Source organism: Vulpes vulpes, chromosome 6 (genome assembly GCF_048418805.1).
Source record: "Vulpes vulpes isolate BD-2025 chromosome 6, VulVul3, whole genome shotgun sequence".
Taxonomy (NCBI): Eukaryota; Metazoa; Chordata; class Mammalia; order Carnivora; family Canidae; genus Vulpes; species Vulpes vulpes.
The window spans coordinates 108,717,748-108,741,965 of record NC_132785.1 but is presented as its reverse complement, the minus strand read 5'-3'; the positions used below and the strand labels follow the sequence as shown (position 1 = coordinate 108,741,965).

The 24,218-nt window shown below is 40.1% G+C and overlaps 2 protein-coding genes across 3 annotated transcripts in view; both read left to right on the top strand.

Moving 5' to 3' along the window:
- Positions 1 to 14,872, top strand: part of TMED10 (transmembrane p24 trafficking protein 10) — a 36,272-nt gene extending 21,400 nt beyond the window's left edge. The window contains exons 3-5 of the mRNA XM_026008628.2: positions 2,567 to 2,640; positions 11,215 to 11,341; positions 11,729 to 14,872. Of these exons, the coding sequence (XP_025864413.1) occupies positions 2,567 to 2,640; positions 11,215 to 11,341; positions 11,729 to 11,850 (323 nt within the window). The 3' untranslated portion in view covers positions 11,851 to 14,872. The remainder of the gene's footprint in view (positions 1 to 2,566; positions 2,641 to 11,214; positions 11,342 to 11,728) is intronic.
- Positions 14,873 to 17,451: 2,579 nt separating this feature from the next.
- NEK9 (NIMA related kinase 9) overlaps positions 17,452 to 24,218 on the top strand; it is a 38,690-nt gene continuing 31,923 nt past the window's right edge. The window contains exons 1-4 of one of the 2 annotated variants that reach the window (XM_026008626.2): positions 17,452 to 17,814; positions 20,297 to 20,474; positions 22,219 to 22,274; positions 22,817 to 22,887. In XM_026008626.2, the coding sequence (XP_025864411.1) occupies positions 17,596 to 17,814; positions 20,297 to 20,474; positions 22,219 to 22,274; positions 22,817 to 22,887 (524 nt within the window). In that variant the 5' untranslated portion in view covers positions 17,452 to 17,595. Of the gene's footprint in view, positions 17,815 to 20,296; positions 20,475 to 22,218; positions 22,275 to 22,425; positions 22,525 to 22,816; positions 22,888 to 24,218 lie in introns of those variants that run through there. The other variant, XM_072762052.1, reaches the window with a different exon arrangement.

Here is a 24,218-nt window from a genome sequence, read left to right as displayed (position 1 = left end):
TGCCACCACACAAATCTGAACTCTAATCTTTTATTTTTATTTTTTTTTAAGATTTTATTTATTTATTCATGAGAGACACATACAAGGAGAGAGAGAGAGAGAGGTGCAGAGAGACACAGGTAGCAGGAGAAGCAGGCTCCATGCAGGGAGCCTGATGTGGAACTCGATCCTGGACCAGGCCCTGGGCCAAAGGCGGCGCTAAACCACTGAGCCACCCGGGCTGCCCTGAACTCTAATCTTTTAAATCATGGATTGTGTCAGGGTGCTTAAGCTGTTAACTCTTCATTTTGGCTCAGGTCATGATCTCAAGGCCCTGGGATTAAGCTCTGCATTGGGCTCTGCACTGGGCATGGGTAGAGCCTGCTTAAGATTCTCTCTCTGCCTCTCCCCCTCCTAAAAAAAATACATACATGTATATATATGTACAAATGTATCCATACACTGTATAGTCAGCACTCAACTTCTAGTTTCATTTATTTTGATATGGAACAATGTGATACCTTGTAGTCTTTGGAGCACCTTTTAAAAGATTGTCCATTTAACAGAAAAATGCAGAGAAGGTTGGTGGGTTTTTTGTTGTTTTTTGTTTTGCTTTGTTTTTAATAAAAGGGACCCTTTAGGGCTATGATGTCAGCTAAGGGAATAAGCTAGCTGGTCTATGCAAGAGACTGTATGGTCTAGACTGAGAATAGCCAGAGGTCTGTGGTTTTGTGGTTTCACTAGTGTTTGAATAATGCTAATGCTTTGCTGTGGCAACAGAATGATGGTGGGAAGACCCTGTTAGGGAGAGAATATCTTGATCATTTGGACCAGGTAGGGTTGTGAACTGGTTCAGTTTCATAATTTTTTAAATGAAGAAGGAGAAGCAAAAACCTGCACTGTGTCTCTTAAAGACCAGTGCAGTGACCAGGTCTACACATTGGATTTGGGAAAAGATGCCTGCTTCTCTGGGTGCCACTTTGTTTGTTTTCTTTTTTGTTTAGGAGACTTACTAGTTTCATGCTCAGAAGACATTTGTGACTTAGTTTCTTAGTCCTACCTATGTAGTCTTATTTCTGTTGCTTTCTCTTTCTCCTCTTTTTTAAATTTGCATTACATTTTTTTTTTTAATTTTTAAGTAATCCCTTACACCCAACATGGGGCTTGAACTCACAACCCCAAGACAAGAGCCACATATTCTACCAACTGAGCCAACCATGCGACCCTCTGTTGCTTTCAAGTTGATCTTTCTGATCTATCCAAAAGAACTTCACTGTCTTTTAAACATGCCATACTCATTTCAATATTTGAGCCTTTGCCAGAGTACTTTGTCCTTGTCTTTAGGTGCTTTCTCTTTAGTGGAGTCTGTCCACAACTAATCCCTTTATTTCTCTAACCTTTACTCCATAGCTGGGATTATCTGAATGGATTTTTTTTCCCTTGAAGTTTTATACTGCTTTGCATTTTCATTGTAGCTGTTACAATTATTTGTCTTAGCTCCCCATCGAATTTTTGAAGGCAGAGATTGTAATTCAGTACATTTCTAGCACCCAGTGAGTTCTCAGTAGTTATTGAATTGACTTTAGTCCATTTCAGAAACCTGCAGTGTTCAGGCGGTGGAGTATAGTGCCATTCTCTCTGGCTTGTAGTCTCAAGAGCTCCAATGTTTAAGTGGCACCGTTTCACTAAACTCCTAATTCCATGCAGGCAGTTTTTTATTTCATAAATAATCAGGTGATTTCCAGGGGATTGGGGCTGAGCAATTTTGGGACTCTGGAGTTTTTCCCTCTCTCCTATTTGATGATTTAAGGTTAAATTCTTTTTTGATCAAGCTGAATCAGTTTACCTTTTCTAATATGACCCTAGCTTTCTTGGCCCTAGTATCCCAAATAGACATTTCTCTAAGTAGCATCCCTGAAAATTGTACTCTCCTTTACAAGAATTTTTCTTGGGCTATTCTCTTTGAAGTGTTTTGTGGGTCCTATAATATTTTATTAACCTACGGAAATGACCTTACATTGACCAAAATGTTTGAATTAAAGTGGAATATGAGCTAAATCCTGTGTTGTTTTCAATACTCATGTTTATATTAAGTAAATCCAAGCTTACCATATACCCAGTAATCCTTTTTTTTTTTTTTTTTCCAAAATTTGACAGGACAGCCTTTCCAGATGTAGAAATGCACCTTTTCAATCTTAGTTGGTGCCTACCACCTATTGGTCTATATGCCACTCATTTTTGTACTGTTTTGACTTGAATTTTATTTCCCGATTCAGTAAGCGTGTATGTTGTCTCTTCTGCTATTCTGTTCCTCTGTAGTACCAGCTACAGTGTCTTGTGTCCTGCTTGCTCAGAGATGTTTGCCAGCAGCATGTTCTTGTTGCTTTCTGGCACCCCACACAGAGGCTTTGTCTGGAATGCTTGTGATTTTAGCCAGAGCCAGGAATTTTTTGCAGCTGAGTAGGGGGAGGAGTTGCGACTGTTTCCCTCTATTGAGAGGGTAGGGGTTAGAGAGAGGGAGGGTGGGTGGGTGATTTCCCGGAATTTTAAATATTCTACACAATGAATCTTTTGATTTCCTTCTCAGGAACAGGGCGGATACCTGATCAACTCGTGATTCTAGACATGAAACACGGAGTGGAGGCGAAAAATTATGAAGAGGTATGTCCTTCTGTAACAGCCAGTAGTAGCGTGCTGTGCTGGGAGGTTTCTGTGACCTAGTCAGGCCAGCCGGCTGTGCTTTGCCCAGAAGGCTTTTGTTTTCTCAGTAGTCATGTGACAACCAGCTACAATCTTAACTAATACAAAATGTTGTGTTAACAGCCTTGAACAATAATTCTGGTAGTGCCAAATGACTGAACCAACTATCCCATAGAAATGTTGGTGAGATAAAACACTCAAGCATATGCCATTAGTGCTCTTGAGACAGAAACAAGGTGTATACTTAGACTTTTTATTTATTTTTATTTTAAGATTTAATTTATTTATTCATGGGAGACATAGAGGGGCAGAGACATAGGCAGAGGGAGAACCAGGCTCCCTGCGGGGAGCCTGATGCGGGACTCAATCCCACAACCCCGGGATCACAACCTGAGCCAAAGCCAGACACTCAACCGCGGAGCCACCCAGGTGCCTCTATTTATACTTTTTAAAAGCTCGACTTCATTTATATGTCCAAGATTAAGAAAAGCAACGTGTTTTTAGTTCTTAAAGATTTTATTCCCAGACTGACAGCTATATATATATTTCTGGGACATAGATTCAGTGCTATTTAGACTTGAACAACTGTGCTGTCTTTGAGAAACACCATAGTCAAAAGTAGCTTCTAGTTAATAAAATAATTTCACACTCTAAGAAACTTAAAGAGCAAGATGGAAGCAAAAACTGCAAGAGACTAGGAATGATGATAATGAATAAACATTTTTGCTGACAGGAAGTATTATAGGTAATAAAAATTGACATTTATTAGGGAGGTGGAGGTGTGCATAGGATAAGGGTAAGGGGACTCTGAGCCATTTTTGTCTATTATGAAAGATATCACAAAATGGTTCTTCAAATGGAGAGCACCTTTTAAAAACCACAAGAACTGGGCTGCCTGGGTGGCTTAGTGAGTTAAGTGTCTGCCTTCAATTCGGATCATGATCCCAAGGTCCTAGGATGGAGCCCCCACCCCTACCTCCACCCTGTGTCCAGCTCCCCACTCAGTGGGGAGTCTGCTTTTCCCTCCCTCTGTCCCCCCCACACCCCCATGCATGCACATGCACGTTCTCTCTCTCAAATAAATAAATAAAATCTTTCCCCCCCAAAAAAGAACAAAAGCACGAGAACTACTTAAGACTGGAGGATGGATCTTCACAGAAAGTTAATAGTATTTTAACCCAGATCAGTCTTTTTACAATGGTACCTTGAAGGTATGTAGAAGAGGTGTGGCACAGGAAATGTAAATGGTTTTTAAAGAATGTAAACTAAATAAAGGAAAGTTGATTTAAATGATTTAAGAGAATTTTTTAGGACTGACGGACCCAGAGAAAGTTGCTCCATTTTTGATCAGGACCTAGAAAGGAGACTAAAATGGAAGAAGATTGGAAATGACCAGCTAATTCTGCAACAGGAAGTAGTACCAGAATTGCTGCTCTTTAGGTTTTTCCTCTTTTCCTTAGTTTAGATATTCAATGGAACAACACGAGGCTGAGTTATTTATAGGTGATCAACAAGAGCAAGGGATGCGGTAGAGGTAGTGAATAGAAGACAGTTTCTGGCAGGGACTTTGAATTGCTTGTTTCTGTGTCTATGCTAGTTTAGTTAAAAGACAGAAAGTTGGGATCCCTGGGTGGCGCAGCGGTTTGGCGCCTGCCTTTGGCCCAGGGCGCGATCCTGGAGACCCGGGATCGAGTCCCACATCGGGCTCCCGGTGCATGGAGCCTGCTTCTCCCTCTGCCTGTGTCTCTGCCTCTCTCTCTCTCTGTCTGTGACTATCATAAATTTAAAAAAAAAAAAGAAAGCAAGAGAGCCTCTTTATTTGATGAACTGAAGAGTAAATTAAAATAATCCTTTCAGAGGCACCGGGGTGGCTCAACCGGGGTGGCTCAGTGGTTGAGCATCTGCCTTCGGTTTAGGTTGGAATCCAAGGATGCCTGGATCAAGTTCTGCATTGGGCTCCCTGCAGGGAGCCTGCTTCACCCTCTGCCTGTGTGTCTGCCTCTCTCTCTCTGTGTCTCTCATGAATAAATAAATAAAATCTTTTTTAAAAAGAAAAATATAATCTTTTTAAACTTTGATGATTCAGAAGAATCATAATTATATTTAAATAAGATAATATATGTTAAAATGTCATTGTAAGGTATAAAGAAAAATGTAGTTATTTTGAGGTAGAAGAATAGCTAAGATGATTTCAGTTTTCTTGTTTTTTTCTTATTAAAGATTTTTTTTTTATGTTTAATATGTTTTATTTCTCTCTCTCTCTGTGTCTCTCATGAATAAATAAATAAAATCTTAGAGAGAGAGAGAGAGAGAGAGAGAGGCAGAGACATAGGCAGAGGGAGAAGCAGGCTCCATGCAGGGAGCCCAGTGCAGGACTAGATCCCAGAATGCTGAGCCAAAGGCAGATTCTCAACCGCTGAGCCACGCAGGCATCCCCGATTTTCATTTTTCAGTGACTGCTGCAGTGTCCTCAACTTGAAGCCACTCTTAAGTCAGCATGCATTGAATTCCTACCATAAGGAATTTTACCGGTTGTAACTTTTTCTTCCAAATATGATGGCTACCATTATATGAAATAATAGGGCACTTGATTAGACATTAGATGTAATTTTTCCCTCTAAAAGAGAGGGCATTATTGAGTTTATATATAAAATAATGTGGGCATCACTGTCACGGAGCATTTTAGAACTCCTATTCCTCCTGGAATTTCTGTCATCCTTGGACTTTGTTGACATTGGGGAAGGGCCTTTATCTTCCCTGACCTTTTGCTTAACCCAAGAGGGGAATCCCTAGCAGAAAGGAAACCACAGCACTTCCTTTGCCTGCTTCCTGCTTTGGAAGTCTGGCACGTCCTAAGCATGTCATTACGCACATGGTTACAACACAGCTCTAAATTCTGTTTCTTAACCAAGTAACTCCTGCTACTACTTTCTTTGGTGATCTTACCACCAATCCCTCCACCTCCCCCAAAAAGGCACAGCAAACTGAGACAGAGGAGTGGTTTCGACGTAGGCCAAAGACCAGCCCTTTCCTCAGTCAGTGGCTAGGCTCCCTTGAATCTTGCTTAGAAATAACCGTTACTTGTCTTTCAACAAATGCCTGTGACAAGAACATGAATAATAGAAGCACTTGTTCTCTGGTTAATTACCGGAGAACACTGAACATATGTAGAGGTTTTGAGGCATTTAATTTCAGGCCCTTGAGGTAATAGAGAGCTTTTATCTCCAGAGGATTTGAGCCTATTGGCCTAAGGTTTGGCTTAGAGGAGGTGGCACATTTCTTTAATTTTTCACATCCAAAGTATCTCTCCCTCGCAGTTGGGAGCGTCATGATTCTGAAATCCCTTGTGGTTTTGTAAAATTTAATAGTAGTAGTCAGGGTTTCAGTAGCTAGACACAGTACTACAATACCTACTAAATTGTTATGGAGGATTTACTTAATTAGTGCATGTGAAATTGCTATGTAAACAATACAAATGTAGGCTAATATTTTGGAAGCTAGAATGGTTGTTTAAAGAGTTTGGTGTGTCCTCACATATTAGCACTTTGATCTCTGTTGAGTTTTGAGGACCTTTTACACTGTCTTCTGCCCATTACAATGAAGAGGGGCACATCTTTATAGAGTCAGTATGAATTGAGCCTTTTTTTTTTTTTTTTTTTTTTTTTTGTGGTCCATGAACTAGAGCAGCTGTTTGCAAAGACTCAATTATCTAATCCTGCAGTTGTGGAAATGAAGGCAATAACTATCCCACAAAGAAGTTGCTGACACATCCTCTAACTCTGGGACTCTATATATGTTCCCTTCTTGATGTAGATGTCAAAATTTTCAGTACAACTAAAATCCTGTTGTGCCTGTGGGTTCTATTAGTATGTCATTTGCTATCAACATGTATACCAGAAACTCTGTTGCCCTTGTTGGAGCAACAGCTGAAGACTTTCCAAAAGTTCTACTTTTCTGAATGCCCTTAGGAGGGGAGGAACTCTAGTTCTGCATACTAGATCCAAAATCCCTTTCTCGACATGAATTAAATGAAATAACATATGGGCAAGGCACCCGACACATAGTTTGGTTAGTTCAGTAATTTTGGCTCCCTCTTTCTATCCTTTCTAGAAGTTGACTATGACAGAGTAAATAGGATCATCCTAAATTTCATAAAGCCCTAAGATTGGCAGTATTAATTGGCCTTATTTTGGCCCATTCTTGACCATCTTAGTTTCTACGAAGAGGTCTGTGATTCACATACTTCCCCACACAAGAGTTGTTCTTGGGTGTAGGTCTGCCTTCTTTATCTTGACTGTGTTAGATTAGATGGTGTCCACTGTTACTGCTGTGCTTCTAAAATTTGGGGGGCTGGGGTGGGGACTGTGGAGGTAACAGCAATTTGACTGAATCTGGCTTACCACAAAAAACTTCTCTTGAGTCTCGGTGCTCCAACAAGGAAAACAGGCTAGCAATTCTCTAGAGGCTCGTTCCCACGTGTGCTTTAAGAAGCAGTTTTTCAGAGTTAAAACCTTTCCTTGGTGCAATTATATGACTCTGAACCCTAGGTTCAAATCATCACTAAGGGAGTGGAAGATTTGGAAATACCTTAAGAAGGGTAATTTCACAAGATTTTGGAGGTGTTTTACATGGGCAGAAAATGGCTTTCTGACTTGTAGCTTTTCCAAGGAGTCCCTACCACTACAGACGAGAGTGATAGTGTGGTAGGGAAGACTTTGTCCTGGGTGGTGGGTGAAGGTAGATGCAGAGTGGTCTGAGGAAGCCTTGTTGCTTCAGGGGACCAAAAGTAATTCCTATTGCTATGAGAAAGTTGGCCTTTCTGAAGAAGGCATGAATGGGCATGCTATACAAAGTATACATTGTATTAATTTCCTTAAGTTCAAGAGCCAAACTAGTGTGGGGGATAAAGGATAAAAATCAAAACAATGTGAATATGACAGTGTACGATTGAGTGTTAATGATGTGGCACAGTCTAAGTGCTATAGGACTTTAAGAAAGAGGGCATCGGTGTGGACAGAAGTAGTGAAGGGAAGCTTCATGGTTAAGGCTTGAGAGATAGATAGGATTTGGATATATTGAGCGGATACAGTTTGATTTGTAGAATGAAGTCCCTTGTAGCTCTGATAGTCTTCATTTAATGCCTAAATACAGTTTACGTTACTACCCTCTAGTGGAGAATCTGTGGTATATAACATTGTCAAATAGGCTTTGCTTTTATTAAGCTGTTGGCAAAATACAAATCATCCTTCCAGCCTAAGAAGAGAGAAGTAGACTGGAATAATAGCCTGCCACCATGAAACATGTATAATTTCACATTCTTACAGACACTTTGAACATTAAATCAGATGTTCAGAAGAGCAGAACAACAGTTATTGGGGATTTTGATACGGATGTTCTTATTATCTTTTTATACTGACTATGATATCAATCTTGATGATACTCATTGAATACTTAGTCCTGGGCAAACGAAGAGGGTCTTCCTGAGAATAGTAATGATAGTTTGTTTAAAATTTTTATTCTATTAGTCTGTAAAAATTAGAATAATAGCAATATGAAACCAAGGAAGTTTGACTAATAAACTGGACAACTTATGCAGAACCTTGTGACCTAATATAATATAGCTTGATCACTTCACTTTTGAACCACAAAAAACTTAGTGTGGTCTGCTAGTTTCCACCATCAAATTTTTAGTACCTTCAGAATAAAATATAAACTCAGACTTGAATTCCAGTCTCAGCTCTACCAAGCTCAGAACTAGGGCAAGTTACTTAACACTTTGAACCTTCCTTTCCTCATCTGAAAAATTTAGGAATAATAATATTCACCTTATATAAGGTCATGAGGACTAAGCAAGATTATAAGGTATAGGGGCACCTGGGTGGCTCAGTGGTTGAGTGTCTGTCTGCCTTTGGCTCAGGACGTGATCCCAGCATCCTGGGATTGAGTCCCGCATTAGGCACCCCGCCAGGAGCCTGTTTCTCCCTCTGCCTATGTCTCTGTCCTTCTCTCTGTGTCTCTCATGAATAAATAAATAAATAAAATCTTTAAAAGAAAAAAAAAAGATTGTAAGGTCTAAAGTAGATTACGCATTCTGGAGATATACTGATAGGTCTAATTCATTATACTACCTTCTTCATCCTCTTTGTCAATTTAGCTCCACCCTAACTTTTGAGCCTTTCATTTGCTATTACTGACCACCCTCCCCCAAGCATGTATGTGTGTTGACACACGAGTGTGCACATACACATACATACACACATGCGCATCAGACTACATATGATCTAAACACAGCCATGTTTTGATATGCAAGTTCCCTCAGCCTTGGATGCCTTTCTCATCGCTTTCAAAATCCTGCATATTTGTGAATCCTGCCTCGCCCACTTCTGTTAGCTTTCCTTTATCCTTCCAACTATGATTAATCTTGTGCTATTTTCTTTCCACTTTTAATGTGTACCTTTATTGTAGGAGTTAATACACGATGCCTTATGTTATGGTTGTAACTTTTTATATGAGCCTCCCCACCAGACTGTGAGCTTCTTAGGAGCAGAGATCATCATTTATATTGGTACCTTGCACATAGTAAGCACTCAAGAAAGCATTATTGTTAAGGTCTTAAAATGTTTCTTTCCTTTTTTAAAAAGACTGCTTTGTACATTTTTTTGATCTCTAGATTTAGATTAAATGTAAATGTTTATGTGTTGCTTGTACAACTAAAAAATAAATGAAACATCAGAAAAGAAAAAGATTAGGAGTGAGATTTTTGGTCTGTAATCTACAAAGGCCATCCTCAATACCAAATTTATTTTATTTTTTATTTATTTTATTTTATGTTATTATTTTATTTTATTTTTCTAAAGATTTTATTTATTTATTCATGAGAGGCAGAGACACAGGCAGAGGGAGAAGCAGGCTCCATGCAGGGAGCCTGACGCCCAGGTCTCCAGGACCACACCCCGGGCTGCAGGCGGCGCCAATCCGCTTTGCCACCGGGGCTGCCCTATTTAAGTTTTTTTTTAAGATTTCCAAATTTATCTTAATTCCATCATCATTTTTCAGGTTTGGGGCTTTTGGCCTATTGTCATTTTGCAGAAAACGTGGAAAGGGTTACAAGTAGTCTTCAAAGTAATTTTTAAAAATAATATTTTCAGCTGGCAGAGGCATGGCTATAGTTTCATCTGCAGTTCTTTTTACAAGTTTCTATATAGAAAACTTTAAATCATTTATTGCTAAAGAAGTTTCATGCCATTGCTTTTATACTATCTCAGGAAGCTTTGGAGGCGAAAGTATAGAGCAGGAGGGAAAATGTTAAACAGACTAAAGTTCAGCTTATTATATATCTCTTGAATTGAAATCTTTTTCCTGGGGAATTTCTTTGCTCTGTGGCTAGATACTAGATCAAGCAGCAGATATTAATGACAAAATTTGGCATTTGGGCATTAAGCTAGGAGAGTTAGCTAAATGCATTAACTAACCATTAGTTAAATTTTACGGTCAGTTAGCTTCATTGTTTTTGCGGCTATCAATCACACCATTAACTCTAGCCAACATTTTACAAATATCAGAAAATGTACATCCAGTGAAAGAAAACTTAGGTGGACCATTGCAAATTCATCACACTTTAATGTACCTTAAATATAAACTTAATTTTTATGTCCCTATTTTAACAGCAGTTTCTAGTTTTATTTTAAATAATTTTCATATTAAATAACTTCAGATGTTCAATGAGGAATATCAAATTAGCAAAGAAAACAAAACACCCTAAACTCTTCCTGTTTATCCCATATTAACTTCTGTTAACATTAACAGAAAAAGAACAAAGAAGGTGAATTGGACAAAAGAGAAGAAAAGGTAGGGAGTTGGGATGCCTGGGTGGCTCAGTGGTTGAGCGTTTGCCTTCGGCTCAGGTTGTGATCCCGGAGTCCCTGGATCGAGTCCCACATTGGGCTCCCTGCATGGAGCCTGCTTCTCCCTCTGCCTATGTCTCTGCCTCTCTCTCTCTGTGTGTCTCTCATGAATAAATAAATAAAATATTAATAAAAAAAAAAGGTAGGGAGTTCTATAGAGAACACTGATAATATTGTTTTTTTTTCTTGGACATGAGTGGAAGGGCAAAGTAAAGTGCTTTAAAATCAGAAATCTTAGGAAAATAACATTTTACTTTATAGCCCACTATATTATAATACTTATAAGGAGTTTTTAGTCAAAATTAAAGTATCAAAAAAGTTTGAGGAAACACATGATCAGTTTGTGGAGAAGGGCAGATGCCCAGATTTCAAAATATGTTAGAGTGATAACAGGGGAGATTTTAAGTTTGGTGAATTTTTATTTTTTTTAAAGATTTTATTTTTAAATAATTACTACACCCAGCCTGGGGCCCAAACCCACAGTCCTAAGATAAAGAGTCGAATGCTCTACCAACTGAGCCAGCCAAGTGCCCCGGATTTGGTGAAACTTTTAAAAGACTCCTCTGTTGCCTGTTCTAGACCAGAGAGCAGTGTTTTCAAGGAGTGAATTCATGATTCCTTTCTTTTCCAGATAGCCAAGGTTGAGAAGCTCAAGCCTTTAGAGGTAGAGCTCAGACGCCTAGAAGACCTTTCAGAATCCATTGTTAATGATTTTGCCTACATGAAGAAGCGAGAGGAGGAGATGCGAGATACCAATGGTGAGAAGGCAGTTCTTGTTTCTTCATAAAGGAGACAGATCTCTTTTCTCAGTTTTGCCGAATGGGATGGGGGAATGGGATGATCACTTACTTCAGTATTGTTGCTTTTCCAGGTAAATGAGCTTTGTTATATTTTCAAGGGAATAGAAATTTCTGTGATATGTGGTTGGCTATATTCTCAGCTTATTGTGTATCAAATTGATAGTGCTAATGTTTGTAATTTTTAACATTCATATATAGAACAGTGAAATTTTGAGAAAAGCCAATCCAAAATCCTACTGACAGGTCTAGGGACTAGATGAAGTTAATTAATTGCCTTTTCCCCCTGGCCTCTGTTAAGCCTGCTGAGCCTCACTTCATAGCCTTATAACACTTTTGTTTTTTTAGAGTCAACAAACACTCGGGTCCTATACTTCAGCATCTTTTCAATGTTCTGCCTCATTGGACTAGCCACCTGGCAGGTCTTCTACCTGCGTCGTTTCTTCAAGGCCAAGAAGTTGATTGAGTAAAAAGACCCAGTCTCCTCCCACCTTGTATCTCAGCCAGCTGAACATCACTGGGACGTGCCTGATCTAAGGCATCCTACCAACAGCACCATCAAGGCACGTTGGAGCTTTCTTGCCAGAACTGATCTCTTTTGGTATGGGAGGACCATGGGTTGCCACCTACACCCAACAAATCAATGAGGGACTTCTTTTTAACTTGGTAGGATTTGGACTGGTTTTGCAACAATAGGACTATTATTAATAGAGTTACCTATGACAAACAATAGGGGGTTACCTAGATAATGCCAAAGCCAGCATTTATACTAGGTTTCCTCCTGTTACCTGTTTGAACTATGTTTTCTTTCTTTTTCCTACTTGCTCACCAGCTTGGGCTTCCACTCTAGTTCTTTTACCAAGGTTTGTATGACCATGTTGAACTTGTTTCATTCTGATTGTCCTCTTTGGATTTCTGTGTGAAAACACTTTCACTTCACTTTCTCTTGACCCTTAGCTGAAATGTTTAGGTAGCTTCTGGTGATATCCTTTCATAAATTTATGTCTCTTAAAAGGGTGATAGATGGGACACCTCATAGAAAGGAGCTTTGAACTGTATATAACTCCTAAAGAGGACTTCATTTTAGAGAATTAAAATATTTGTGCTCAACTGCCTAAACCTTTTTTGTGTATTTATGTGTGTTTTAGTTCTATGCAGTTTTATCAGGTGTAGATTTGTGTGATCACCACCGCAAAATGCAGAACAGTCCAACTCTTATGCCCCTTGTACTGCTCCCTTTTTATAACGAGAGCCACCTCCCTTCGTTTCCCCAAAGCCCCAACTTCTGGCAACCACTAACCTGTCCTCCATCTCTAATTTTGTCATTTCAAGAATGTTTTATATAAATGGAATCATACAGTATGTAATCTTTTGAGATTGGCTTTTAAAAGTCAGCATAAATCCCTTGAAATCCATCCAAGTTGTTGCATGTATCAATAGCTTGCTCCTTATTGTTCAGCAGTATTTCATGGTATGAATGTACCACAATTTGTTTAACCATTCCCCCATTGAAGGACATTGGGGTCATTGTCAGTTTTTGGCCATTTCTAATAAAGCTGCTGTGAACATTCATGTATAGGTTTTCATGTGAACATAAATTCTCATTTCTCTGGGAGAAATACCTAAGGGGGCAATTGCTGGGTTGTATGGTTAAGCATGTTTATTTTTGTAAGAAACTGTCCTACTCTTTTTCTGGAGTAACTGCCATTCTACCTTCCCACCAGCAATGGGTGACCAATCCAATTTCTCCGAATTCTTACCAGTATTTGCTATTGTTATTATTTTTTATTTTAGTCATTCTAATAGGTGTGTCTAGTAGTACTTCTTTATGGTTTTAATTTGCATTTTCCTAATGGCAGATGATGTTGAACATCTTTTCATGTGCTTATTTATCATTTATATATCTTCCTCAATGAACTATTTCTATTCTTTTTGCCCACTTTCTAATTAGATTTTTTCTACTATTAAGTTTCAAGACTTCCTTATATAGTAGATACAAGTACTTTGTCAGATATGTGGTTGCTTGAATTTTTAACATAACTTCTAGCAAGGAAAATGAAAGTAAAATTTACCAACACTTCCTACATGGCCAGTCACTGACTTAATTCCTGTCTTTGTATGTTTTGTCTAGCAAATTAAGACATGGGGTATAAAAAAAACCACATCTGGAAGGATTATGAATAAATACTTGAAAATGAATGTTGCTTCTTTACCACAGCAAGAAGAATTGCTATGGGAATATAAGGTGCCCAAAGGCCTCTACTAATATAAGTAAGCAAAGGTATGGATACAAATGACCATGTTTATGAAAAGTTATGAAAAATACTGTCACTTGAAAATTTCTCCATTTTGCCTAGGAAAGTGGACAGGAGTCTGTCCTTTCTGTAATTTTCTTTTTTAACTCCTGCTGACTGTTGCAGGGCTTTGTCTAATTGCAGTGGCAAGAATTATAGGACTTAGGGCAAATAGCTTGCAATTAAGAAGCAATGTATTAGAATTAATGGAGAACACTGCTGTGATGACCAGGATAAAGTACAAAATTAGAAGAGGGAGTGAGTTACATTGTTAAAATCTCAGGCCGTTCTGTTAATGCTCCAGCTACTGTAAACCCAAAAGCCCCGTCCCCCCTTCCCACCTTCTTGACTTCTTGCCTCTAGAATTCCTCTAGAGTGGCAGAATGGTTCTTTCATTAATTTGTGTAACATTGCCATCTGCTGGTAGGAATTGATAGGTACAGCTTTTAAGAACCTGGCAGCCAAATCCTCACCATAAGGAGGACAATGGATGTTGAGAAAGTCCACCTGTGATATTACATATACTAGGTGACAGAGGACACATCCAAGTAGGGAAGAGAATAACCGAATTTGTGGGTCAGATGCAGTCTTAGAGGCCTAAAGGTCAAATTCTATTCTGTACCATTAGCCTAGTAAGAAACTCATATTTCTGACTGGTGCCTTTCCCCTTTTTCAGAAGCAATGAAAGTTCTTCACTTGATTGTATCCTTCTGTTTGACAAAATGGCAAATAAGATAGGAGAGGAGAATATTTTATTTTACTGATGTTTTTGTTCACAGATGTGACTCTGTGAAACTGGTATTTTTTCCATGACCTTCCCTTTTACTCTCATGCCAGAAATACCAACTCAGACATTTGTGCTTTCAGTTTAAAGTTCATTGATAACACCTTGGTTTTATTGAAAAAGTAAAAATTATTTGCCTTTGATAGAGGGCTAGTGCAAGAGCAAATAAGCTTTAAAAATGGGGATGTTACCTGCTTTCCAACATTTTGAGCCTTTTCAACACAGTCTATATATAACATAGATAGAAATGATACAGTTTAAGTGCTGTTATACTGTTGTCATAAACTCCTGTCATAAGCCATTTTTCTGTTTGTTTAATGGACAGAGGCATGTGGGATTTCTACAGATTCACTTGTAAGTGTTGGATTGGGGATTTTTGTGTAAATTTTCTCAAATAAATGCTAGCAGAAACCATTTTAGGTGTATTTTTCTGTTACTCTTGAGTATCTCTTTGAAGTAGCAATAATTCTTCCATATGCTTCAGTTTTAAAGTATGGCAAAGTATCCATATAAATTAGAGAAAAGTTATATATAATTTGCTGAGATGAATAAAGTTTATTTGAGCTAATACAGTTTTATTATATTTTATAAATATGTAAGCTATATGATGTGTATATAAAAACATAATCATAATCAATAACATCTTCAGAAAGGTAAAATAGGGTTCTGTAAGCCAAATATTCTCTGTAGCTTCTCTTGGAAACTGCTATTGGAATGATTCCTAGAGTGTCCTCTCCCATACCCTCCATTCTCAAAATACCCCTCCCAGTTCAGAACCTCTCAGGACTGCTTTTTTGCCCATCACATCTATATAAAACCCAACTACAGCCATTTTCTCCTTCCTTTTACTTACAGTTGAACATTTTTCATAAAGCTCCTTTCCAAGAGTCAACCTGAAGTGCTTTGCACATTCACAGGCTGGCTGGCTTTTTTTTTTTTTTTTTTTTTTTTTAGATTTTATTTATTTGACAGCACAAGTAAGGGGAGCAGCAGGCAGAGGGAGAGGGAGAAACAGACTCCCCAGCTGAGCAGGGAGCCTGATGTGAGGACTGATCCCAGGATCCTGGGACCATAATCTGAGCGGAAGGCAGATGCTCAACCAACTGAGCAACCTAAGCATCCCTACTAATAGTAGTACTAGATCCAGGTCAAGGGAGACAGCAGTCCCTTTGTACTCCAATCCAGAGCCAAGGTGGAGTGTTTTGCAGAGTGTAGGATATCATACTTTAAAAGGGTCATTGATGAGCTGTAGAGAGGTCAAAGGAGTGTGAATTCATCTTTCACAACTCCCCTACCCCATTCTACCAATTCTCTTTATCCTCTCCTTGCAATCACTATCCACCTCATTAAAAATCAGGAAGTGAATCTCCTGGACTCATTTATTTACCTCATCAACCATATCCCTACTTATCATAAAGTTCTAAATGTTCCTCAGATGGAGATGCCTGGGTGGCTCAGTTGGTTAAGCAACTGCCTTTGGCTTGGGTCATAATCCCAGAGTCCTGAGATTGAGCCCCAATTCAGGCTCCCTGTTGAGCAGGAGCTTCCTTCTCTCCCCCCCCCCCCCCCCTCATGCTTTCTCTCCCTATCTTTCACTCCAGTAAATAATTAAAATATTTTAAAAAATAAATGTTTCTCAGATGATTTCTCAAATATGGACTTCCTTTCCACTCACACTGATAAATAATTCAGTGCCTCTTCTTTTCTTAGAATGTTATTGTCTCTTAACTGGTCTCCCTGCTTCTAGCCTTTGTCCTCCACATTGTTAACAGAGTTCTTAAGAAAATATATCTTTGGTCTTATGTAAAGTGACTGTTGTTTATTGTCTGAGCTGGGCACTTGAGCAAAATAAAGCTCTATTATGCCTGGGGAAAAGGCGTGAATTGGGACTTCCCCAGCAAATTAGGATAGTCACTAATCATATACTCCCCTCCTTAAAAATTTCAATTAATTTTTTATTGTCCACAGGAAAGCCAAACTCAACAATTGAAGCCCTGTCTTCTCTTGCTTCTGCCCTACATACACCCTGGCCTCCAGCCACATGACTTTCTCTTACTCTCAAGACATGCTCTCTGAAAGATGTGGATCCAGATTACTGGGTTTGACTTCCCTTATTAGCTGTGTAACACTGAGCAAGTTACTTAATCTCTCTATCTCAGTTCCCTCCGTAGATTGGGGGAAAATATGAGGATTAAGTGGGATGACTCAAGGAAAGACAACCTTTAACAGTGTTAGGAACAAAACACTCAATAAAACTTAGCTGTTAACTCTGTGATACAGGTCATGTACCTACAGCTTTACAGATTTTAAAAAAGCTTGGAGATGTAAAGTTGCCCAAGGTCAATAACTGATGGAACATGTTTTTTCACTGTATTACAATTCTCTTAGCGACTTGAGGGTTAAGAGCATCTTATTGTAGATTTCCCACCCTCAAATATACTGGCACCCCGTGCTCCAAGAATGTTGCAAGAGGTCAGACGGCCAAAGATTTGGACAGATACACGGAAGAAGAATGTTAAATCGGGGAAAAGAGAGTTGACTTAAAATATTTTGGGGAGTTGTATAGAAGAGGGAAGGACCTAGGGTGGTTCTGGGAGCAACGACTGGGCCTGCGGGCTGAGATGACAGGAGGCAAGTACTTCCGCTAACTACAGTTATCTTCAGTATCTCCCTAAACAACGAGCACAGTCCAACGTGGAATCCCTGCGCTCGAGATAGGCCTGGCGCCGAGATGCGACGGGGCGACCTCCGGACCTCGGAGCTGTTGGATCCTGGCCAGGGATCGGGGGCGGGTCCACAGGCCGGTCGGCGACTCCCCGGCCGCCGCCAGAGCCCTTGGGTTCCAGGCCGCCCGCCCGCCCGCCCGCCGCGACCGCCAGCCAGCGCGGCCCGCCAGCAGGGAGGGAGGGAGCCGGGCCGGGGACGCAGCAAGCGGGCCGGCGGGGGCGGAGGGAAGCCCGCCGGGCCGGAAGCACCCGGAACTGCTTCCGGGTCAGGGGGCAGGAGCCACCATGGAGCCTCGCGGGGTAGCGGGGCGGACGGAGCCGCGGGCCGGCGTCTGAAGGGGGAGAGCAGTAGCGCGGCCAGCGCCGGCGGGCGCCGCTGGGGACACGCAGGCCGGTCCCGCAGCCGCCACCATGTCGGTGCTGGGCGAGTACGAGCGACACTGCGACTCCATCAACTCGGACTTTGGGAGCGAGTCCGGGGGTGGCGGGGACTCGGGCCCCGGGCCCAGCGCCGGTCCCGGGCCGCGAGGCGGCGGCGGCGCGGCGGAGCAGGAGGAGCTGCACTACATCCCCATCCGCGTCCTGGGCCGCGGCGCCTTCGGGGAGGCCACGCTGTACCGCCGCACAGAGGTAGCGGCCCCCGGCTCCGGCCGCCCCAGCCCCTCCTTCGCCGCCCCGCTTTCCAGCCCCGACCAGCTCCCGGCTTCGCCCGAGGCTGGCGCCTCCCTCGTCCTCACTTGGGTCACTGAGGTTTGCGTGGCCGCAGGGTGTTTGTCTCAGGGTCTTCTCCACTCTTCCAGCTCCTCCGCGCCGGGAGTTTAGATCCCCGATTTTACTAACTGATGGTTTCTGTCGAACCTGGGGAACTGAGCAAAGCGTTGAACCTTCTCTGAGCCTTAGTTTTCCCATCTGTAAATTGGGGTTAATGATAACCCCCCTAAAATAATCTTTTATTTTTTTAAGTTTGATTTTGAGAATCGAAGGTACTTTGCAAACTAAATTAAAGTGGCCTACGAATGTGAAGTGTTGTCAAAACTGCCTTCCCCTCGTGTGTATAGCTCTCCGAGGTCGGGGTGGAGAGGAGGGGCATAGCTTCAAAATTCCCTCGTTAGTGGCAATTCCACCGTCTTCGCCGCTATCTTTAAATTCAGGTATGAACACCTAGTTGGAGATTTTTTAGAAGATCCTTGGGTTCGTCACTTTCTTCATCAGTGTTTGTGAATTGGAAATACGTTTCTGGCATATTCTAAGCCACTGTTTCTTAACTTGGGTTAGGGGGAGGCAAGGACTCCTTTGAAAACCTAATGTAAAAATAATCCGCCCCTCCCCGCCCCGCTTTGCATATATACACATCCTTTGAAGAGATTCATAGATCACTGACCCCCCAAGTCCAGAACGTATACTGATCTGAAGCCTTGTAGTGCTGACACTACTTCCAAAAACTAACCATCAATTGGACTTTGTCACTAAAGTCTTAAACTTGAAGACTGTGGGTGATGATGATTCACCCATAAATGATCCATTTGCAGTTCTGGGGTGTGTTCCAAGCTAGCATAGTTTTTAAGGCCGAAAGTTGGAGGAGGGGAGGTGGGTGGTTGTAAGAGAAAATTTTCGTGTTCTTTTTTTATCTTAGTGCAACATTAATGTACAGATTTAGGGTTACTGTTGGTATTCTGTTTTTCTTATTTGTACTCATGAGAAGGAGAAGATGAGCATTGCTGTTTCTGTTTTATAATTAAACTAAGACAGTATGTTTAAATGACTTGACACTTAGAAGTAAATCTTGGGCTAGAACAGAGTTGCAGGTCTCCTCTCCCCATGCCTTTCCATCATGTTGAACTTGATTATTGAGGTTGGTTTATGTAAAATTTGATTATACTTCCCAAAAATGGCAGACCATTGTTCATATTGCCAAATGTTTATGACGTTTGTGAATTTACAAAGGTTTATTTTATTTTATTTTTTAATAATTTTTATTTATTTATGATAGTCACAGAGAGAGAGAGAGAGGCAGAGACACAGGCAGAGGGAGAAGCAGGCTCCATGCACCGGGAGCCCGATGTGGGATTCGATCCCGGGTCTCCAGGATCGCGCCCTGGGCCAAAGGCAGGCGCCAAACCGCTGCGCCACCCAGGGATCCCTCAAAGGTTTAATTAGAAGCAGCCCTTTCTCTCCAGAAGGTTTTATTTCAGTGGAAAGACAAGTTGGCCATTAGTTTTTTTTTTTTTTTTTAAAAAGCATTTAAGTTGAATGTGTATATAAATGAGAAAGGATGCACAAATATCATACCAGTGTAAGTTGTGAAAATGAAGGAATGGTTGTACTGAATAAAGGCACAGTAGAAGGTTTATCAGGATAACCCCCCACCCCCAAGTTTTAAAGTTCTGGCAGAATCATTCTAAAGGATAGGGAGAATGATTTAGGTGGGGATGCTCCAGGGCTGGGAAGCAGTATCAGTAAAGAATTTGGGTGTTGTAAAAGGGAGTGGATATTGGGAGCTGCAGATAAGTTGTCATGGATAGAGGGAAACACATGACACAAAAGTTATAGGAGCTATAGGAGTTGCAACATAGGGCAGGTGAGGGAAGTGAACTCTAAGCCCTTAGGCATCACTTATTCCTATCCAGAAACCATAAACAGAAATCACTAGAGAAATCTAAATTTATAAAATTAGAGATAAGTTTAATATTACCATTTTACAAGGAACTGTAACTAGCTATAGATAACCATGCTCTCCAGCTCTCCATTTCTCCCAATATTCTAGCCCTACTTCTGCTTATCATGACTAGCAGGTTGTCATAATGTCCCTCAATAGAATCTTAGAGATCTGCCTTTCCTATTTTTACCTGAAACTGACATCATGCAAATTAAGTGTAGCAACAATGTAACAGCATCTTAGTGCTTTGCTCCCCCCTCCCCCCACATTAAATTACAATGCGCAATTGTATGAAGAATCTTTAAATTCTGTTCCTGTTTTTTTTTAAAGGAAAAAATAAAAGGAGTCAGTCTCTGCCCATCTAGGACGTTTTCTTTCTAGACTTAGAGATCCAGGTGTGGATTCATTCTCTGCCAAGCGAGAGAAAAGCACGATACCTCTATTACTGTGTTGTAGGATGACTCACTGGTTGTGTGGAAGGAAGTTGATTTGATCCGACTGTCAGAGAAGGAACGTCGTGATGCCTTGAATGAGATTGTTATTCTGGCGCTGCTGCAGCATGACAACATTATTGCCTACTACAATCACTTCATGGACAATACCACCCTGCTGATTGAGCTGGAATATTGTAACGGTAAGGTCGAATACAATGGGCCCTCCTTTGGCAAGACATTCTTGTACCTTGAGGGGGAGAAAAAAATAAAAGGCATATACGTTGATTAAAAATTTTAAGTGGATTTCTAGAGTTGAAGAGAAATAACTCAAATAGTTTAAGAGAATAGTTCTTAGAGAATTTTTGAGTTACAAAATAAGGAAAGGGATTTTCCCCTGCATATTCAAATTCTTGTGCTTATAGTTCCATCTTCAAATTATTTGTTCAGATGAATTTCACATTCACTTTTCAAGGTTTTTTCACATGAATTAACTTTAGGCATTAGTGTTAGACATCTAATTAGGCACCAAGAGACATGTGGCATGGCACGGCTTGATGTAATATTAATGAAATCTTATGAGTGTTATTTATTTATTTTAACTCAGCCAAAGTTATCCAACTGAAAAGTGGTTCAAAGTTCATAGCTGAATGAAAATGGCACATGGTAAAGCATGGCCTTAATTTATCTGGTCTCTGATTTCTTTGGACCATTTTGCTTGTAGATAGTATTAGCTCAGTTCTAAGAATATAGACTCTAAACCCATATCACAAGCTCCAGTACTTCTTAACTCTGTAACTTTGCACAAGAAACTTTCTCTGCCTCAGCTTCCTCATCTTAGTATGAGTTTATTAATAAACAGTATCTGTCTTCTAGGGTTGTTGCATTAGATGAATATGTAAAGTCCCTATCATAGTTCTTGGGATAGAAGTAAATCTTTAATACATACTGTACTAGCTCTTATCCTTATTACATAGGAGAACGCTCAAAGCCCTTTCTTGAGCTACAGCTAAAAAAGTCCCAGCATATTCTTCACTTAGATCTCTAAGAAAAAGATCCCAGACTTCTAACTTTTTGTGTTTTTGGCTTATGTACCGTGATTGTTGCTGGTTCTGATCAACCCTTAATGTATAAGATTATATTAGAGATTTCTGAAATAGCAGAAGCCTAAGCAGCTAACTTCCTTTGTGGTTAGGAGGGACTAGAACAAGTGGTAGATTTGTTGAAACATTGAGTTACTAACTTAAAGGGAAAGGCATTGTGAAACTGAGGCGAGCTAAGGCAGCAGTTATAGTTGCAGGTAGGAAGTAAAATGAATGGTGATCATTTGTAGTCTGTTATTTGATAAAGGCAAGGGAGAAACAAATTCAGAGTTCTTCCTTAGGAAGGAGTTAGTAAAGGGAGTAATGATTAGAAACAGTCTAGGGTATACCCTAAATTATGGAAACCGTTTCAGTGTGAAGTAGTAAAAAAAAGGAAATTGTCAATGAGAAACACCTGTATGTACAAAACATGGCATCACAGGTATAACCCAAATGTTCTAGTAGTCACAGTCACACCAGAGAGTTATTACAAAAATATTGCAGTTTCCTTTAAAAGGAGTCCTAGGAAAGAAAATCTTTTGATTTTGAAGACTTTCAAGGTATTTTGCTAATTAGGATAATATAGGAATGGGCTTTGTTCTTATCTTTTCTAAAAATCTCATACTTCCCATTTTTGTATTGAGCCTCCCTTGTTAGGGAGGGGAAACTTTGAAGAAGACTTTGGATACAGTCCTCAAAAGGATGGGAAGAATTTTGTAAAGAACCAAGAGAAAAGAAGGGGTTTCCTTTGGAGAGGAAGCAGAATCCTTCAGTTCCTTGTGTCACTTGTTGAAACCCTAGTGGCTACAGGAGCCAAGCTTTGATCTTTATGAAGCAATTCACACCTGTCTCTTGTTAATTGCAGGAGGGAACCTGTATGACAAAATCCTTCGTCAGAAGGACAAGTTGTTTGAGGAAGAGGTAATTCATGCTTCTTTGGAAGGAACCTAGAATTGTATATTGTTGTGATTCTTACATTCTAGGCCTATATTTACTCTTCCAACAATGAAGAGTGTTTTTTTCCTTTTGTTCAGACTCCTTCCAGGCTCTGGTTGCTATTCATGAGAAAGGAAACCTCTAACAGGGAAGCTCTAGCTGCTTCCTAAACGCTTTACCTCCACATCATGATTCTCTATGGGCTTTCTTTCCCCGGTTCTATTACTGCAGACTGGTATGCCCAGTTTTCTATACTTTTGCGTTCTTTTTCGTTTTTTTTCCACAACTCTGCTTCACCATCCCATATTTTATAATAACATCGGAATCGTTTTTATGATGACCTGCTTTTTATTTTTACCCCTACCACTTTTCTTTGCCTACTCAGCCTTCAAGCAAGAGATGTCAGGTCATGTTGTATCATAACCACTGGTTGCAGTTTCCTTTGTTTTGTTTGTTTTAGTATGTGTCTTTATTTAAATGGAATTTTTTTTGTTTCCAGTCCAAATATAATTATTTTTTTTCTGTAGATGGTGGTATGGTACCTATTTCAGATTGTTTCAGCAGTGAGCTGTATCCATAAAGCTGGAATCCTTCATAGGTAATGAGTGAAAGAATATGGGACAGAGGGGTATCTGAGTGACTCAGTGAGGCATCTGACTCTTAATTTCAGCTCAGGTCTTGATCTCAGGATCATGAATTCAAGCCCTGCATTGGGCTCCATGCTGGGTGTGTGTGGAGCCTACTTTAAAAAAATATATTTGAGGGCAGCCCGGGTGGCTCAGCAGTTTGGCACCACCTTCGGCCCAGGGCGTGATCCTGGAGACCTGGGATCAAGTCCCACATCGGGCTCACTGCATGGAGCCTGCTTCTCCCTCTGCCTGTGTCTCTGCTTCTCTCTCTCTCTCTCTCTATGAATAAATAAATAAAATAAAATATATATATATATATATTTGAGATGGATTCCTCCCCACCAATCTAACCCCCATCTTGCATACCTCCCATCAGCACTATTATATTTTTGGTTAAGCGGTCAAGGCTTTTCCGTTAATATAATTTAGGAAGGAAAGAGTGAGTAATGAAGGGTGTTACCTTCACTTCCTGAAGTTAAACTGTGTTTGTAATCTAGGAAGAATCTCAGTAGCTAAGTACTGCTCAGTTGCTTTTTTATGAGATATTTTAGAGTTGAATTCATTAATTCATCAGTAAAGTCTAGAAGTCACTAAGAGAAGTGATGTTAGATTGGTTGGAATTCATAGTAAATGTTTTCTGTGAGCAATAATAATTGGCAAATATTTTTAATTTTATAATTGAGCCTTAATTTACATAAAAATACAATTAATTTTACAATTTAATAGCTATCTATTCATTTCTAGCTATAGGAAAGAACTATTAGAACATTTCCACATTATACCCCTCTTAAGTGAGTCATTCATTGATCATTGCTAGAGATTAGTGTTGATTCACCAGTATTTCTTTTTTTGTTGGTTTATTCATTTAGTTAACATGTGCTTCTTAATATCTGTTGAATGGCTATAGTTGCATATTATTTTCTTTTCAAAAGTTACAAAAAGTATTCTGGTTTTTTCACATGTTAAGGAAGCCGGAGTGTGAACCAGGCACAGTTTATTTGTGTTATATATGACCAACTCATCTTTAGAAAAAGAGCCAGTGGTTTTATTTAGGTGATCTACATAACCTAATCATGTTGCTGCTGGGATGTGCAATCTTTTCCCTTGCCTTAACAGATTTGAAACTTTAACATCAACCAATTCAAGGTTTAAATGGTAATTGAAGAGGCAGCGCACCTCATAGGAACTATAGGATTACCTAGAGCACTGTGTTTTCTGGTTTTGTTTTGTTTTTTTTTTTTCATGAGAGAGACAGAGAGAGACAGGCAGAGACACAGGCAGAGGGAGAAGCAGGCTCCAT